This window comes from Centroberyx gerrardi, chromosome 15, assembly GCF_048128805.1.
Source record: "Centroberyx gerrardi isolate f3 chromosome 15, fCenGer3.hap1.cur.20231027, whole genome shotgun sequence".
Classification (NCBI taxonomy): Eukaryota; Metazoa; Chordata; class Actinopteri; order Beryciformes; family Berycidae; genus Centroberyx; species Centroberyx gerrardi.
Genome location: NC_136011.1, coordinates 16,129,067 through 16,147,848, shown reverse-complemented (window position 1 = coordinate 16,147,848; position 18,782 = coordinate 16,129,067). Strand labels below are relative to the sequence as shown.

General features: G+C 42.5%; 3 protein-coding genes across 4 annotated transcripts; 2 read left to right on the top strand and 1 right to left on the bottom strand.

Annotated features, from left to right (window-relative positions):
* Positions 1-147: 147 nt before the first annotated feature.
* Positions 148-4,217, bottom strand: dnajb12a (DnaJ heat shock protein family (Hsp40) member B12a). The gene is made up of 9 exons (XM_071918100.2): positions 4,083-4,217; positions 3,519-3,696; positions 3,140-3,285; positions 2,875-3,048; positions 1,925-2,004; positions 1,703-1,812; positions 1,432-1,604; positions 1,058-1,200; positions 148-780 (listed from the first exon to the last, which is right to left on the bottom strand). The coding sequence occupies exons 1-8, from the start codon at positions 4,213-4,215 to the stop codon at positions 1,079-1,081; spliced, it is 1,116 nt and encodes a 371-aa protein (XP_071774201.1). The 5' UTR covers positions 4,216-4,217; the 3' UTR covers positions 148-780; positions 1,058-1,078.
* Positions 4,218-4,348: 131 nt separating this feature from the next.
* On the top strand, positions 4,349-7,161 carry trmt2b (tRNA methyltransferase 2B). The gene is made up of 2 exons (XM_071918104.2): positions 4,349-5,375; positions 5,573-7,161. Exons 1-2 carry the CDS (start codon positions 4,536-4,538, stop codon positions 6,191-6,193), a joined length of 1,461 nt encoding a protein of 486 aa, XP_071774205.1. The 5' UTR covers positions 4,349-4,535; the 3' UTR covers positions 6,194-7,161.
* A 3,457-nt stretch (positions 7,162-10,618) lies between these two features.
* On the top strand, positions 10,619-17,762 carry scdb (stearoyl-CoA desaturase b). Of its 2 annotated transcripts, none has more exons than XM_071918110.2 (6): positions 10,619-10,759; positions 10,999-11,258; positions 12,149-12,279; positions 12,687-12,892; positions 14,291-14,523; positions 15,813-17,762. In XM_071918110.2, the coding sequence occupies exons 2-6, from the start codon at positions 11,024-11,026 to the stop codon at positions 16,010-16,012; spliced, it is 1,005 nt and encodes a 334-aa protein (XP_071774211.1). In that variant the 5' UTR covers positions 10,619-10,759; positions 10,999-11,023; the 3' UTR covers positions 16,013-17,762. The 2 variants fall into 2 exon arrangements, with proteins under 2 accessions (XP_071774211.1, XP_071774212.1); XM_071918111.2 differs by lacking the exon at positions 10,619-10,759 and adding an exon at positions 10,772-10,782.
* The last annotated feature ends 1,020 nt before the right edge of the window (positions 17,763-18,782 follow it).

Genomic DNA, 18,782 nt, shown 5'->3' with positions numbered 1-18,782 from the left:
TAAATTATTTTCTGATAAGTCTTTGTGCTGTTTTTCTTCTAAAGCTTTAGTAATAAACAACATCAGAAAAACACATCAAAACCACGGCAAAGTATGTGTGTGTGTGTTTCTTAAAAGAGAACATATGCAATAAAGATGGTCAGTCATTGGACAAATTTAATTCAAAGAAACTTTTATACAATTTTAGCAGGATTAATTTAATAAATATGGGTTTACTTTTGTTTGTGCAATGATTTTCAATACTTATAATCCAACAGGCTACAAGCAAATCCACAGAATAACATTAAATTATATAATAAATGATATTAGCTTAACTCCAATAAACCCTGCACTGTTAAAAGTAAATGTTTATTTACATTGGTATGAACTATAAAAATCACACACTTTTTTGTAAGTGGCTCAGATGTCTGTCTACGAGAAGGCCATGAGGTTCCTCAAAGCATTTAGGAAAACAAAAGGATTGGGACAGAGAAAGCTAAATCTTAGCAGCTTTGTTTACCATTCAAAAAGACAACTATGCTCTTACTTTCAACTGTGACGCCAAGTGGACTCTCACCAACCTGAAGACACAAGTGTTAAGAAAATGTCAGCAGTCAACTCAAGGTTCTCACAGTTCTACAGGAAGTCAATCTACAGAAAGTTGCAGAGAGGTTCCCTGATGAGATCTGCTGCCCACCGTGAGTAAGGCATTTCTGATTCTCTTGGTTTGCTGCAGTAATATGCTCCAATTTGAGTGGGCTCCAACAGATTTCTTCTAATTAGATTCAAGTACCGAAGAACCTAAGAAAAACATAAAACCATCAGTGACACAGTTATGCAGTGATTCTACACGGGGTCAACCGTTGTTTGGATTCCTACACACACACACACACACACAAACAAAGAAAACCACAAATCAAACCGAAAACCACCCACACAACCTTCTTGACACAAACAATGCATTCTTATTACTCATGCACAGCTCAATATCAGTGGAACAAGTACAATAATTAAGGCCATGTACTGTTTATAGCGGCAATTATGTGTCTATGTCACAGTGAAGATTGTGATAACTTACCCATGTGTGTGCCAGTGGTTTCTAGCCATGTAGAATAACCTGAATCTCAGATAGTCTGGAACAGCTAGGAGTTCCCATCCTCTGTGCCCTTTGGTACAAGTCAGAATCTCCAAAGTAACGAGCACGATACAGTAAGCCTTCCTCTGAGAATAGGAGAGGGAGAGTATGTCAGTAGGGAAGGCCTCAATCAACTCTCCTGACACTCTTTAATAATACATCTCAAGAATTAAATTATTCCTCCAGAAATTGTTGGAAGTAATAAACAAATGAGCACCAAAGTATTACAAATTTATCACAATGGTGCACCGCGAATACACTGAAAAAACACAGAAATCCTGTTGTTAAATACTGTAGTTGCTGCCTTGTACACTTACTCTGTTGCTTCTCCTTCCAACAGTTGTTTCTGAGATTGGAGATGTAGTCTTCTTCCACACTTTTCTCAACATTCCTCAGGTTATTTCCGGAGTATTCTTCGTTGAAACGGTCTCCCACATAGAAAGGCACCTTCAGGGCTGATGTATGCCTTTTGTGAATATGGCCAGCTGACCTGGTCCGCAGACAAGATAGAACAGCCGAGAGTCAGAGACAAATGATGCAATGTACTTTGCAGAATGAAACTGCTGAGGCAAGTGGAAACACACTTACGGGCGGTAGCTAAGGCTGTAGGGGGGCTGGGACACCATCATCTGACTGAGGGCAGAAACGACGATGAGGATGAAGATGGGCATCAGCTGGACAAACAGAGCCAGACCTCCCTGTGCAGAGAGAAGATATGTTGATATAGGTGCTACAGTTTCATTACAGGACATACATACATCAGATGGTACAAAATTCAAGTGTTACATAAGTATTTCAGACAGGACTTACATCTCTCTGTTGTTCTCTCCTCTCTTGCCTATTCTGTTGGCCAAAGTGCATTCTGCCATTTCTGTAAACGTGTACATTGCCTAAAAAAGTAAAAAAATGAGATCATATTGCAATTACAATTAAGCAGTAGTTCTCATGTGCCATCAAAGCCCAAAAGTACACAGGTTTTCATTCCAATCAGTCAGTCCACCAGATGATTTCACTGATATTCTCATCTTCAACCAGAGAGGAAGAACTAATCAGTGACTATGTTTACATGCACAGAGAATTCTGTTCTTTACCAAGTTAGTCAAGTAACTCAGTTTTGGATCAACGCATGTAAACATCATAACTTTTTTGAAGTTAGTTGGTTTGAATAATAATCCGATTATACTGAGATTATGAGAAACCCAGTTGAGATGCCTGTCTTACTCCCATATTAGAGGTTACTGTGGCATGTAAACATCTTACTGCACAAACTCAGACTTGCAAAGCATTATAGGTACATTTTGATATCAACAAAAAACATGGCGGCGAGCAGTGCTTACTATTACTATTGGGATCATTATTGCATTCCTGTGTATTAGAAGTAACCTACTGCTCAGTCAAGTGGGGTAACTGGTGGCCACATCTTTTTCAGACTTTTTTGCTGGCTTACTGTTCTATGTATGGGCAGGACACCACAGGCAGACAGGAATATTCTGTTAATTGGTTTATTTATGGCAACAGGGAAACTCAGTCGCAAGGTATCAAAAACTCATGTAAACAGCTTGACCTGAATAAGACCATAACCAGAATATGGCCAATAGCCGGGTTGCTCTGTGCATGAGAGAGATATCAGCTGGCATGGTGTTTGAGTGGAATGGAAACCAAAATACCCTTAGGCCTTGACAGCACATGGTTGTAGACCAGTGCACCAAAGTACAATACAACATCCTGATTGACACTGCATACAACTGTCTTCTACTTACTTGATGGGAAGCCACCACCAAAGAACATGTTGAAGAGGTCCTCGGGTGAGATGTCTGCTTCAAAGTCATGACGATGGTGCCTGTGTCTGGTTGGGTGTGATCTTTCCTCTCCATACTGGTCGTACTGCCTTCGTTTATCAGTGTTACTTAGCACAGCATACGCATTTCCAATAGCTGAGAAACAGAAACACAAATATTTGCAGTCAGAAAGTTTACCTTCATTCATTAACATCTTTAGCAGCTTTGAGGATTACTTTCAAGTTACCTTTGAATGCCTCTGTGGCTCCTGGTGCGTGGTTTTTATCTGGGTGGAACTTCAGAGCCAGCTTTCTGTAAGCCTTTTTAAGATCCTCCTCAGAGGCAGTCTTTTCAACTCCCAGAATTTGGTAGTAATCTTTACAGCTCTTAATCCTACAAGTGAAAAACCACCAGAGATGATTAGCAGATTGCATCAGAAAGATAACAGTCATTTCATAGTAATGATGTAAAAATCAAATAAGTTATCATGCCCCAAGGAAAGATGCCTACCTCTGAACAGAAACATACACTGATCAATTTACCAGCTAGCTACAAGACAATTCTGACATTATAGGTAAATCTAAATTTTACCAGACATTTTAAAACAAAGCCACATGTGGACTAACTTTTTAACAGCGTCCAGCTGCTCTGCAGTATATGGTTTGGCTGTGTCTGTGGCCCCCTCTCCCGACACATGGGCCTCTTCTCCGTGGTTGCGATGTCTCATTCTGGGAGCATCTCCGTTCATAGGACTGCCATTCTCATCTGGGGGCTTCCCATTCTGTGTTAACGACTCCAATAAGTCTAAAAAAAAAAGTGGGGTAATATGATTAAAGTGTACAGGTTGAGTTTGCCACATATTCCAAGGAATTGCCTAATACGTTAGCTAACGGCTAGCACTGCAGCTGTTAGCAAAGATGCTAGGGAAGTGACAGCCAGACTGCGAACGTGAATACAACAACAGATAACCAACTACAAGCAGCAATCTAGGTAAATCAATTACCAAGAAAATTAGGAAAACGAGGGCGGAGAGCTGGAAAAAACTACAAATACCAGTCTCGGCGACGAACTGCTACTACTAGCGGTGCTAGTGAGGAATCATTATGCTAACGTTAGCTGATTTTGTTGTGCAGCGATGGCCCAACGACTGAGATAAAATCATTGCTGTAACAGAAACAGATTCGACGTACTTTTGGCTTGGTCTGTTGGAAACAAGCGCTGTGCCTTTTCCAGAAACTTCCTGGCTTTGTCCGGCTGATTATTGCTGATCGCATTTAGAGAAATTTTAATGCACCGCTCAGCTTCGTCCTTGTTTGAGTCCATCGCGACACAGCGGAACTGTTTACTTGCCCCTGGGCGCACGGAGATGACGTCGAGAAACTGTTCCGCTCGTAAATAACACGTCATATCAATGACCCTCACTGAACTGCAGCATGCTCGATAGATACATTTTAACAATGCCTGAAAGCGCTGGAAAGGAAGCTGCTGTGTTTCCATATAAAAAAAAATCGAAATTCATTCCACACTTGAATGATTCGTGTAGCCTTCTGAGTAGGTTTTAAGCTGGGCTGCTGTTCTTTGCGATACTTCTTGGTGCCTTCAGCCCCCTCTGCAATCATTTCCGTGACAAGTCAAATGTCATTATGGCTTTAGCAGCTGCATACAGGACGCCAATCATATTTGTCAAACACAAGATTCATGGTTCTCTGACGAAAGCCTGTCTGTGTTTTTCAACTAAGGATGTTATTTCAGCTGACCAGGGAAAATCACCATCAAAGAAACGGTGGAAAAAAAGTCATAAGAAGCCTCCTTTGAATGAACACCTGTCCTGGGAAGAAAGACTGGCTGATGCTGTCACTCCTCTGTGGAGGCTGAGTTATGATGAGCAACTTCAGCTGAAACAAAAGCATCAGGAGAGGATACTGTCTCAACTCTTATATTCATCATCACCCATCAGCGGTAAACTCAGCTTCCCTGTCCTGCCTATTCTGCCATCACCAGTTAGGGATGGCTACCGCAACAAGTCTACTTTCTCCGTCAACAGAGGGGTGGACGGCAATCCAAAGACAGTTGGGTTTTATGTCGGGACAGGCAGGCAAGGAAACATTGTCTGTGTCAACGGAGACCACCTGCTCAACATGCCAGAGAAACACAAGCTGGTGGCCAGATGCTATCAGGACTTCATTCGCCTTTCTCCGCTGGAGCCCTGCCTGCTGTTCCACACCGGGGGTCACTGGAGGGAGGTCACAGTGAGGACCAACGCACAGGGCCACACCATGGCTATAGTGTACTTTCACCCGCAGGCGCTCACCCCAGAAGAGATGGCAGTCCATAAAGCTTCCCTCATGGATTACTTCACCAGGGGTCCAGGAGCGGTCTGTCAGCTGGATTCACTGTACTTTCAGGAGAGCTCTATGACTCGCTGTAGTCACGAGGAATCCCCTTACCAGCTGCTACACGGCCAGCCACACATATACGAGGAGGTAATTTACACTATCAGGACAGTTGCCAGTGCCACTGCATTGAACCATCCCATTCATGTGATCTAGTTTCTGACTGTAGCAGACATATTTGAAGTAGAAACACATCATAAAACTAAAGTAACAAAACCCAAGTAGGTCTACAATGTGTTTGGTTTCTTATTGCTAATCCCATTCCTATGTTGTGTTATCATTCACAGGTGCTGGGTTTCAAGTTCCGCATCTCTGCCGATGCCTTTTTCCAGGTGAACCAGGCAGCTGCTGAGGTGCTCTACGGCACAGTGAGAGACATGTGCCTCCCAAACCCAGAGGAAGAGGGAGGAAGGGCGAAGGCAGGAGATACTCTCCTAGATGTCTGCTGTGGGACAGGTGCTATCGGCATTACTATGTCTCCCAGAGTGGACAGAATCATCGGCATAGAGCTCATCGAGCAGGCAGTGGAAGATGCCAGACACAACGCAGCGCTCAACAGTGTGCTGAACTGCGAGTTTCTCCCTGGAAAAGCAGAGGCGGTCCTCCCTGGGCTTATGCCCCAGCTGAGCCCATCAGATGGAGGCCTCACGGCTGTGGTAAACCCCGCCCGAGCTGGCCTGCACTACCGCGTGATCCGAGCGTTACGGAACCAACCTGCTATTCACAAACTGGTCTACATTTCCTGTAAACCAGATGGAGAGGCCATGAGGAACTTCAGGGAGCTTTGCTGTGCTCCAGACCCACAGAAAAAACTCACAGGACAGGCATTTTCCCCAACTCTGGCTGTGCCTGTGGACATGTTCCCACACACTCCTCACTGTGAACTGGTGCTACTTTTTGAGAGATAGCAAATACTTCTTTAGTGTATGGGGTAGGCTTTAATTGTATTACATCGACTCTGGTTGCTTTAGAAAGCTAATTGTAAGCTACTTATAAACAAATGTGCTAGATGGTAATGTTTATGTGTGTAACCAGTTACCGCACTTCTTTAAAACTCAGCAATTGGACGTCATTTATCTATTCTGAGAGACAAATGCTTGATTAGTGTTTCTACCCTTTGTCTACCCTGCAGCAGCTGTATTTATACAGTAGATGGTGCCATTTTTACTTCTCCAGAGCCATCCACAGCCTTTTGGGCAGAGTTGGCTAAAAATCACTGTTGCACAATTGAACATGGTCACAATTTTAGCGCAGTTCACTAAAGTTCATTCATAATGTGTACAGTGAGCCAAATTTTGCTCCTGAGAGGTTACCACTGTTTATGTGTCATTATACATTGCGACAAGGTCGCCTCGGGTTGAAGATAGCGTGTTCTTTTTTCTCTTGAGTTAGGCAATGGGATGCTCATGTACTGAGGCAGCAAACCATCAAGGCCATGGCAGGTTTAGCAGAAAGAATGGTAAATGAACTTTTTTCCCCTCTTCACAGGACTGTTGCCATGATACTGTGAGCATCAAGAGGTAAATGCAAGTCAGTCAGAACTCATACATTTCATTCCTCTATGCTTTTGTGCTCTCAAGCTTCACCAAGGTTGAATGCTTTCATTATTTTTCGACAAGTAATTTCTGTTGTTTACTGAGCAGTATCTACTTAATTAAAGGAAGTGAAAGTTCTATTGTGAAAATGTAACCTTGACTTCGAATCTTCACACCTTAGCTGCAGACTTTCACACAACTCCCACTTTCCTCTCGTATTGACAAAGAACTCCTCTGTCCACTCTATCTTTGACTACTCATGTCAACATCTGAGGAAAAATCTTGTTTATTTTACTGAGGTTGTTTATCTATGTATGTATTCTACTGGAAATGCATATCTACCAAAAAATCTACCATTTTGGGCACAATTCACACCCATGTTTTAAATGGTTTATGGTTTGTATTTGCACTTTTCAAATGTGTTTTGAAATCATTGTAGCTTACAAAACCACAAATGTCCCCACTGGACTGACCAGAAGCTGTACTTGTCTGGAAATGAGTGAGATAGGAGCCAAGGGGACAGTCATGTGAATACTGATGTCTTCATGGCCCCATGTCAGACAGAGGCTATTGATGAGTCCTGTCATTGCTGCATGACATGATATCAGATGAGCTGACCTGTGTTTGCAACTGATTACAATTTGTAATCAGCTATATCAGATTGCAGAATATTTTAAACACATGCCATTTGCTCATGACTCAAGCCACTAACCTATAAACGTATGCATCAATGGAAAACAGTCTTCTTCAGATTGAGAATTTGACTTAAAGGACAGGGTATTTGCTGTGGGTTAGCTATGCGATAGGATTAACTCCATATTAGACATTTTTCAACAATACATCCATCCCAAGCATTAAATTTCAATTTGAAGAACAAAAGTACCAGGTGTGAAATTGATTCAGTGTTGTTTTGTTTAGTAGATAGAGTATGTCCTGGTTGCACAATGGAGTTATGCATCCACCCAAATGGATTACAATGTAATTGCTTTGTGGACCCACATAAACCATTTGACTTTGACTTTTAGGACTGACAAGTAGTTCCAATAGGTCAAATAACGTATTGTGTTTGTTAGACTGGGTGTGTTAAATGTGAACAGCCTTTTCTTGCCAACGCCTGGGATCATGGTATCCATCTACCTCTAACAATAAAACAAACAGCAGGCCTACAGGGCTCGATGTACAAAAAGTTGGGAATAATCTTCCAGTGGCATGCACAGACTAATCCCCTTGGGGAAATTCAGCTACAGCAGCAACTGGCGGACAATGCCAAAGAAATGTCAAGTATGATATGATTCCAGTACAGCAAGGTAATAGAAGAAATAGGTACTAAAATAAGATAAAGGTAGTGTACATAATATAAAACAACAGAGACAGTGCAATGCAGACAGTGCAAATAAATGCAGGTAAATGCAAATAATAAATGCAAATAAAAATGCAAATAATAAATGCAGAATTCCGGATAACGGATAGGTCTAGGAATTTAATATCCTTGTGCAGCATAGTCAGAAGTTGAAGTTAAGTTATTAGTGCCGGTTAAAAAAAAAGTGTGTGTGTGTGTGGGGGGGTGGGTCTAGGGTGCAAGTTATTGTGCAGGTTGGATGGGGGTGAGGGTCTGGGATCTTTGGAGGCAGGCACAAAGGAACGCTTGAGGCGCTCCGTCTTGCAGCGTGGGAGGAGGAGCCTGTGGCTGAAGCTGCCTGTGGCTGAAGCTGCTCCTCATCAGCCTCAGCTCATGGTAGAGAGGGTGAGAGGAGCTCTCCAGGATGGTGCTGATCTTTCCCGTCATCTTCCTCTCTGCCACTGCCTCCAGACTGTCCAGCTCGAGTCCCACCACAGAGCCAGCCTTCTTCACCAGCTTATTCAGTTTGTGGGTTTCCCCTGCCTCAATGTCGCCTCCCCAGCACACCACCGCAAAGCAGAATGCACTGGCTACTACAGACCGGTATAACATCTGCAGCAGGCTGTTGCACACATTGAAGGACATGAGTCTCCTCAGGAAGTACAGCCTGCTCTGTCCTTTCCTGTAGAGGGCCTCAGACCGACCAGTCCAGTTTGTTGTTGAGCTGCACTCCTAGGAACCGATAGGAGTTCACCATCTTCACCTCCTCCCCCTGGATGGCGACAGGGTTTGGGGGCTTCCTGCTCCTACGAAAGTCCACCACCAGCTCCTTGGTCTTCCTGATGTTGAGCTGGAGTTGGTTGTTGTCGCACCAACCTACAAAGCTCTCTACCAGCTCTCTGTACTCCGTCCGTAATCCAGTCCACGAGGTCTGGGTCTGAGTCAAAGAACATGATTCTCACAGCGCCCCCTGGCCTCTGCAGGTGTGAATAAGCCCTGTGGAGCACGTAGATGACGGCGTCCTCCACTCCGATGTGGGCCTGGTATGTGAACTGCAGGGGGTCCAGGGAGCCGCCCACCAGGGGCCTGAGGTGCTGCAGAACCAGCCTCTCAAAGGTCTTCATGACATGTGAGGTCAGAGCGACTGGCCTGTAGTCACTGAGAGCGCTGGGACATTCTTTCTTTCTTACAAAAATCTGTATCCGTTGTATTTTTTTTTTTTGGTAAGAAATGCACTGAAGGACGAACAAAGTTTTATTGAATTAAAGAACATGAATGTAAAATACATCTTTTTTTTTAGTAATGGTGGAATGAAAAATTGGTAAATATCCCTAATGAATGTTACAAGGTTAATTTTGCTGAAACAGATGGACATCCTGCTTATTAATGTAAATTTTAAGGTAGTTTTTTTTTTTTTAAAGATCACAGCGCACCTTAACCAAGGGAATGTTTTTCAAGGCTTTACATGATTTTTGTTTCTTTGCTTGGGTTCAAATTACATTAACTGCCTTGTCTCTCTGCCAGACTTCAGCCTGTATCTTACTATCATCATCATAACACCACTATGTTTGATTCAATACTTATTCAGGGGGAATGGACTAATTATTTGGCTGTGTTTGGCTGTTGATGCCAGCTAACAGAAACTGTGTTCATCAAGGCAACATGACTTCCATCTCTACATAAAGACCAAGTGGTGACACTGCCTTTTCTCTCAGGACATAATGAACCATAATGAAATAGCAGATGACCCTTCAGACTGAGTTTTTTTTATTGTTTCTCGGCCTTCTTGGCTTTCATTAAAGATGATTGCGTGTTCCCTTTGGAAATGCTTTCATAATCTGAGGGTCACTTGCCTCGCTGAACTGCCTACACCAGGGATTCACAAACTTTTTCAGCCAGATGTGGCAGACAGAGCCTCACTTGGTCAGATTTCGCCTGAGATACTCCCCAGCTGAGAGTGAATCCTCTGATCAGAACAGTTTTGTGTACACTCTCTTCTAGTGCTAACTTGTATGGAGTGAAATAATAGTGAAATTAAAGTATAGGGACCCCCAAAGACCCCTGGTCCCCACTTTGGGGAACCACTGCCCTATACCACCCATCCACCCTATACATGCTGCAGCCTTGTATCACGTATCACATAAGAATTGTCTTCCTGTAACAATGCCCTACTTATAGTCTGGACTGCAGCCGAGCAATGACTCTGAGTCACGCAAAAGGAAAAAAAAACATGGAAGCCAGCGCCCTTGACATAAACGATGCCCGCTGAAACAAATTGTGTAATTTAAAAAAAAAAATTATCATGATCAAACACTGAGCAACGACAAAAAAAAAAAAAGTGAACGACTCTCACGCAGGGTGGTAAACGTGAACATCAGATAAGCAGGCAGCCAATGAGACATGTAGGGCTAGTGGCATCAATTTCCCCTCGACCAATTGCTTTAAAACGACGTCGGAATAGGGAATAAGAGGCTTTGGTAACCGGGATCAACATCACCAGCGTTGCATTACGCATCATTGTTATCGCACGGTGTCCGGGGCCGCTACAGCGTTGGCAACTTCCTCATTAGGAAAAGTGGTTGAAGAGCACATCATACACGGTGAGTAGGTAGGCACAGCCTGGGTGAGCAGCCATTTATATCAGATGGGACTTCAGTGTACATTTTGAACAGCTGCCGCTTGCACCCTCCCCTATATTTCTACATCCTGCTGTGTGTATGTGAAAGAGCTTGCATCGCATATTGTAGCTGTAGTTTTTTAACCTGGTGGGACTGAGCTGTGCACGCACATTTTAACGGAGCAACATCTCTCTCCCTCTGTCTCTGGCTACGCATTACAGAATCCCCTCGCACAAAAAAAAAAAAATGACTGAAACCGAGACCAGGAATCATCACTCTAGCAAGCAACAGAACGGAGATGCCATGACAGAAACATCGACGGTGGAGGATGTTTTTGATGACACTTATAGAGAAAAAGAGGGTCCTAAGCCGCCGAGGAGGCTGGTGTGGAGAAACATCATACTGATGTCGTTTTTACATATCGGATCGCTTTATGGACTGATACTCATTCCTTCCGCGTCGGTTTTAACCCTTGCCTGGAGTAAGTATTTACAGCACACAGTTAGTCTTTGCAGCATTTTGTTAGTTTTTCCCCTCTCTGTCACTCCCTGCAAGCCTGGAGCCCAGCTAGAGAACAGAATGTGCTGATCCGGTGTGTTCATTGCAAAGTGGGTACAGCCTGGCGTTACACTGTCTTCGTGAATAGCTCAGACTAGTGTTGAATAGGCCTATGAGTCATTAATTTGGGGTCGGCCTAAAACTGTTGTTCACCATAAACATCTGCCTATAAGCATCTATTTTAGCCCACCTTCCAGAGCTCAAACCTGTGGTAGGCTGTAAACTGTTTGGAATGTGTTGCCATTCACATTCCTGTTTTATCCCAAATTAGAAACATCTGCATTTTTGTGGCAGTATCCAAACTGGTAACAGAATAATTAAAATGTGTGCCCTATAGGTAGACTGTGTAGAGGCATGACTTGAATTACTGAACAGTCTCAACTTTGTTTCCACTCTGGCACTTGCATAATTTTCCCCTCTCTTTGCAATGCTGAACTGCATATTATTTCACTGGGGAAGACAAAGCACAATCACCATTGCAATAGGCGTCCCATTGTGAGCTGCATGGCACCGCAACAGAATGTTCTTTGCTAGTTGCAGGCCCCCGGTTCTCAAATCCTTGGTAGCCTTGTCTGGCTTCACATAGAAACACATTCAGCAGTTTTAGAACAACAAATGTGAGAGGGCAGACCCGCACGCACCCACTGTCCCATCTCAACATAAACAACTCCCCCAGGGTTAGAGAGGCTTGGAGAATGGAAAGAACATGATGTCCCTGTGACTCTGCTGTCATGGCTGTAAAATGTATCATAGTGTGGTGGGAACAGTTTCCCTGAAGGTATCTGTATCCCCCCCTTCATCTCTCTCTTCTAGGTGCAGTGTGCTTCCTCATCAGCGCTCTTGGTGTGACTGCTGGTGCACACAGACTATGGAGCCACAGATCCTACAAGGCTTCCTTTCCCCTGCGAGTCTTCCTCGCTCTCGCCAACTCCATGGCCTTTCAGGTAAAAATAAGAAAAAACAAATGGAACTATCAGTGGGAAATGGGAAATCACGTATTCCCATTTTATACTGCCAAAGCATTTATTCTGTTCTTGTCCTTAATACTCACCACATATACTAGAATTTACATGGCATTTCAAAAATAAAGTGGGAATTATGTTTATAGCATTCAATCTCAAATATTGCAACAGTGCTAGTAACACATGTGGCATACATATGATTGCGTATTATTTCAGTAAAATTATTTAATCTGGGTGATGTGCATTTATTCTTTTGTTTGCGGATGATCCGTTCCCTTAATCTGGTGATCTGAAACTTGTGTTGCATGTCTAAGGCATGCATGTCGATGATCGCCACATGTAACCGCTTCTCTCTCTCTGTCTCTTACTTTCTCTCTCTCTCTGTGCAGAACGACATCTATGAGTGGGCTAGGGACCACCGCGTGCACCACAAGTACTCTGAGACGGATGCAGACCCCCACAATGCCTTGCGGGGGTTTTTCTTTGCCCACATTGGTTGGCTGCTGGTTCGCAAGCATCCTGACGTCATCGAAAAGGGTCGCAAACTGGAGCTGACGGACCTGAAGGCAGACAAAGTGGTCATGTTCCAGAGACAGTAAGTAAACCAGAGAACCTATAGTGTGATGCTGTTTGTTTTCTTCACAGAACCTTTTGTTTTTGTCGTCACCTTACGTACTCTTCACTGTTTTATTGCTGTTGTTCTTAATGTGTCTCTGTGAAAGGTGCTCAGATTTTGAAGATTTGGACTGAGCAAATACTGAGCTTCCATTGGCCCTGCATAATGAACTTAGTGAACTTTTAAGGTTCCCTATGCAGCCTCAGATAAGCACTTACGTAGCTTATCCAGATGCTTAAGGGAAATAGTAGGGTATTGGTATCAGAACAATCAGGGCTCCTCCCATGACAGATTTGTTATTGAATTATGCCGCACAACAGCTCGGAATTCTGATCAATAATTTCCAGCATTCTTGAACTAGAAAAAATGAAAAGAATGTAGATCAACAGATAGACTTCATGTGACTGATTTTGTGATGCAAATGCAGCCTCGTGTTTTCACCCGTAGGGAGGCAGTGGTAGCGCTGTGGTCGGGAGTCGTGACTAAAGTCCACTGTGTTATCAACTGCTGTCTACTGCAAAAGATGGCTACATTTACTGCAGGCTAGAGAAAATGCACAACTGAATTACCAACACTTTGTGCGTGTATCCATGTACAAGTGCGTGAGTGAAGGAATGACGACTCCTCTTCGTATATATTCCACTGCCTCACTTATTGTTCCACAGCTGTGTGTGTGCACATGTCTTGTGGTTGAAAGTCACTTCCCCTCTGGCCCAAGCTGTACAGGAAGTTGTAGTCTGGGTCAAGGGGCCATGCAAACACTTAGGGGCAGATCCACCGATAGGGATGCCATTTGTGCCAGGGACCAAGTCACACCATGCCTTCACAGCGTGCAGCGACTGGCCATTTGTCAACTGGTCTACTCTGGAAGCAGGCCCAGATTTGCATTGCTGCTCTCAGGGAAAGAGGATTAACATCCACCAGAGGGACCCGATCAGAAGGTCCTGTCAATGTATTGAAGTGCAAAGTGCTTGGAGATATATTAACATGTTTATAATTGCCCACTCACTCACTTAATGGTGTGGGATTAAATTTGTGGCCTTTGGGATTTGTTTTTTGTCCAATCAATCAAGTGCCTGTTCTGTAAATCAAACACATTTGATACAAACCTGCTTTTTCATGCCCAGGGAGTAAATGGTGTTCACTCTCTTGCTTATGGGATTTATACAGGCACAGATGTCTTTTGTGACACAGATACAACTTCTTCATTTTTGGAGAAAATCTGATTCCTGATTCCTCTTCTCAAACGGCCACGATGAACAATATTTATATCATATGTGGTTAAAACTCTGAATTTGCAGATCCAGCCCCTGACAGATCCAGACATTCTCACCTGACCATAGTTTGATAAATTCTAATTTTCGTCTCTCATCTCAGGCACTACAAGATGTCCGTGGTGATCCTGTGCTTCCTGGTGCCCATGTGGGTGCCCTGGTACCTGTGGGGCGAATCCCTGACTGTGGGTTACTTCCTCCCTGGACTGCTGAGATACACTCTGGTGCTCAATGCCACCTGGCTGGTCAACAGCGCTGCACACATGTGGGGCAACAGGCCTTATGACAAGACCATCAACCCTAGGGAAAACCCATTCGTTGCATTCAGCGCCGTAGGTAAGAAAGGAACGGATCCACTGGCTATGGGGATCCTTTTTTCTAAGTTATTTTTGCAATAATAAAAATCTGTCCCATTAATTTGACCTAATCTGCTCATGTTACGATTACTGTAGCGTGTAATTTGGTGTCTTTTTGTGCTTTAGGCAAATTTGAATGACATTTTCATTACTTGCTGAATGCTTGTCATGCCCAGTTTACCACAATGGGGGCTCTCTTAAAGCTGATGCAGTCTGGCATTCATGGTGGGCGGAACTTGCTAATCCAGTGGCTAATGTTTATTTTGTCCAGGATATCCCTGTTTTAGTATGGAAACAGAGAGGTGGTCAGCTTTGTAGCAGTGTATTTACCCATTTTGTAGAGCTGGGCACTGAGATGGTTTTTCTATATATTAGTTGTATCTCTCTAATATGATATATTGGTTTGCATATACAGTAGATATACAGTTTCATTTGCAGATAGGCCAGTGCTTGATTGAACCATCTACACATGGTTGTATAATAAGTATTAGGCAAAATAGTCATCAGTCTGCTGATTCTTTCTAAAGACTAACTGATAAAAAGATTAAATCTTTCTTCAACTTCAGACAGTATAACTTTGATCTCACTGTAAAATAATTTCACCAGGCTTTTTCACTGAACACTCCTTTGTCCAAAACTCCCTCTCTTCAACAGCTGATAAATATAACAAAAAAAAAGATAGCTCTTTTGTTGAACCAAAATATTCACTTCCCTGAGGGAGAACAGCAAGAAATTGTATTGGAAACAATTTTGCTAAGTAATCTATTTTCCACCTTCTCAAATCCCCACCTATTGTGCTATTTCAAGTTCTGTTTTAATTGGCAAGGTCACGGCAATTCTTCCATGTTCACTTTTGCATTGTTACTAAGACAACCAGTGCCATAATGATAGCTAATGATTAGACAGTCTAAACGCACAAATTTGATCTGGACAGTCGGCCTTAAAGATCAGATTTGAAAAACAAACTGGATTTGCTTGCTGTCTGAACACAGCCTCAGTATAAAATGATCAGTCACATGCTGTCAGGATATCCAACATGCAAAATGAGTGCGAAGCAGTTGCAAATGATACATTTAATTACCATATGATTGTTGGTAGCCTCAACAGATATTGTTGTATTGCATCTGTGCCCACAACTATTATTTTGAATTGATGCTTATGAACTTACTTGCTAATCAGTGCATATTCTCCTCCTATTTCACATTATGTTTGTGATCTTGTCAACATTTAGCATAACAATAAATACCTGTCCCTCTTCTTGATTTCCAGGAGAGGGCTTCCACAACTACCACCACACATTCCCCTTTGACTATGCCACCAGTGAGTTCGGCTGCAAGCTGAACCTCACCACTGCCTTCATAGACCTCATGTGCTTCCTGGGTTTGGCCAAGGACTGCAAGAGCGTATCAAAGGAAACGATCAACGCTCGGGTGCAGCGAACAGGTGACAGCAGCAACAAAAGTGGCTGAGTTGCACAAGTGACAGACTCTGTAATAGATACCAGCTTGTCAAACCAAGAAAGACCGTAGCAACAGTTATAGCAGCATTTCGGTGGGGCAGTAGTGGTGGAGTGGTGGTTGCCATGGGTCTTATCTCTGCTTCTGTTCATGAGTTAAACCTGTTCCTGAGACTAATATTGGCTTTAAACGGTCCTAGACCTTTCCATAAATTGTGTGGTTTTTTTTTTTTTATGTTTTGAAATGTCTTCTCAGACTATTAGCCACAGCCAGTGACTTGGCTAGGCATGCAAGCACAGCTTTTTCACTATAATACCAGACAGGCACTAGGAGAATGAGAAAGGCACATTGGGATTTAAATGGCCTATTAGCCGACAATATGCCAACCAAACAAGTCTGTGAGCTGTGTGTCAAAGCAGTGATTAGAGAATATTAACCTCTTATTTATTCATGTGCTATTTATTAATACTCTGTGGCACTTTGAAATCTTTTGTGAAAACCTTTTTTAAAGGTGAGGTTTCTTTACAGGCAAGATTTAATCATGTGTCTGTTCAATTAGGGCTTTTTGCTCTAACTTGTCAGGATCAGTAGTGCTTTGCTTCATTCCATAGGGGTGGAGTTGAATCTTGATATTTGTTCAGTTTTTTTTGGTTCAAGTTTTCTTTATTTTTTAGTAAGCCAGTAGTCTTACTAAATCATAAGCTGCTGTGTTTAAGGCCAACACCCAGACAGTCAACGTACTGTGGAACTGTCTCCCTTTATCATACCAGAGCAACACTGGGTGAGTGCAGTTCAGCTGCGTTATACTTTGTGATAATTACATACCAGTCGTCTCCTGTCCAAGGTGCTCTTAAAGAAAGTCTTCTTAGAGGATGAAGTTCTCTGGATCTTAGGATTTGTGTATAACACAGTGTATACCTCTGGTTGAGTGGTGAAGGCGCCTGTGACTTCAGTTTAACACCTGAAGCTGTGGCTGTTCACCCCCTTCACTGAGACACCTCTGCACTGAAACATAGAAACAGACTTCTCACTCTTGATTGCGAAAGAGAGAGAGAGTCGTTTGCTTTTATTTTGTATTCTTATTGCAGTTGAAAATGAGGCAGGCACGACTGTCTCTGGTCTCTTTCTCCCTCAGACAAGGCCAATGAGGCATGTATAGCAGGTATATTTACCGTATGTGTTGTCTCATAATATTGAAACATTCGTCAGGACTCTTGCCCAAATGCCTTATGAGGGTAATGTACTTTCCAGTTGCACATCAAGGCACACCTGTCTAAAAGCAGACAAGTGCAACTTCTGGAAATTAATTAGGGCTTAAAATTGCTGTCCAATCACAGTTGTGTTGTGACTGTCTCTACTATTTGTAAGAAACAAAAAAAACTGAAATCCCTTATATAATTTATAATGAATGAAAGGGACCACTCAATGAATCCTAAAAAAAAAATCTGATGGGTAATGATGAATCGACTTTTGCATAAGTAAACAGATATTTTGTTCTAAAACAAGATCCAAACTTGTTATTATCTCATTAATGACATTGTTGTAATATTTGTCACACTTGCTCTTTTTCAGTGCAATTATTTTTTACAGTGTTAACTTCTTGAAGTTTGAATGCCTTAAAAACTGGCACATTTTTTCAAGGAATGTTTTTTGCCCACTGTATGTACCGTAAATAAACCAAATTTTCTACTTGTGGGAAAGTATGTTTTGCTGTCGTTTTTGTTGGAATTCTGTAATACTCCCTATTCCTAAACTGAATTAAAAAAAATGGACTGTCGTTCTATTTCTGTAACATTCTGTGTTCGTCAGTGGCTTGGTGACAGTGGCATAGTTTGTGTTATTCATGAATAGTTAGTATTATTTTAAAAAAAAACAAAAAAAAACTGAACAATTAAGCACAGAAACCTATGTTGAATAGCCATATACAGCGACAAATATTTTCCAGAATCATCCCAAAACAACATAACAACAATCACATTTCTGATTTTTGGAAGTATGATCCTCCTCATGTTTTTATCTTGCTCCTGGAGTCATTTACATATGGAGTGGATAGCATCTCTAACGTCTCCCTCTCCTTTCAAGGAATCCTGTTTTTGGACGTCTTGTACTTGTTAATGATGCTCTCTTGTGTCTGCATGCCACGCTGATGGGGATCATCCTCTGCTGGTCATGCTCGGCTCGCTTATCACACACATCGCACAATGTTGTAAGACAACTTATACATGTGATACCACCATGCATGTTTAAAATACTTCCAGGCGTTGTTTTAACACGTGAGCCGTCTGCTCTCCAGGATTGGGACTCAACTGAGTGAGGATGGCTCTCTGTAGATACAATGTTCCATGCTGCTGCTTTATGTGTCCACCTGTAGTACTTAAAGGGTAACTTCGGTATTTTTCAACCTGGACCCTATTTTCCCAACGTTTTGTGTCTAAGTAACTAGTGGGGACAACAATTTTTGAAATTGGTCCAGAATTGAGCGAGATCGCGTCAGCCGGCAGCCGCGAAACGAGCTGCAATGTAATCCATCGGGGCAATTGTGAACCGTCAATGTACGTCCACTAAAAGTGCCTGTTTTTGCCACTGACAGGCTCAGATTGTTATTATAAGTGTCTGACAACATTATGGAAAGGACCCTACAGAGAAATGAAACGTTTTTCTTTGCCTTTCACTTGATTCGGTCTGTTTGTTATTGTGTGTAACCAAGTCAATCTCCTATTATAATCTATATATAATGATATATTTATTTAGCCTATTATACTTATTTATTTAGACAATCTGT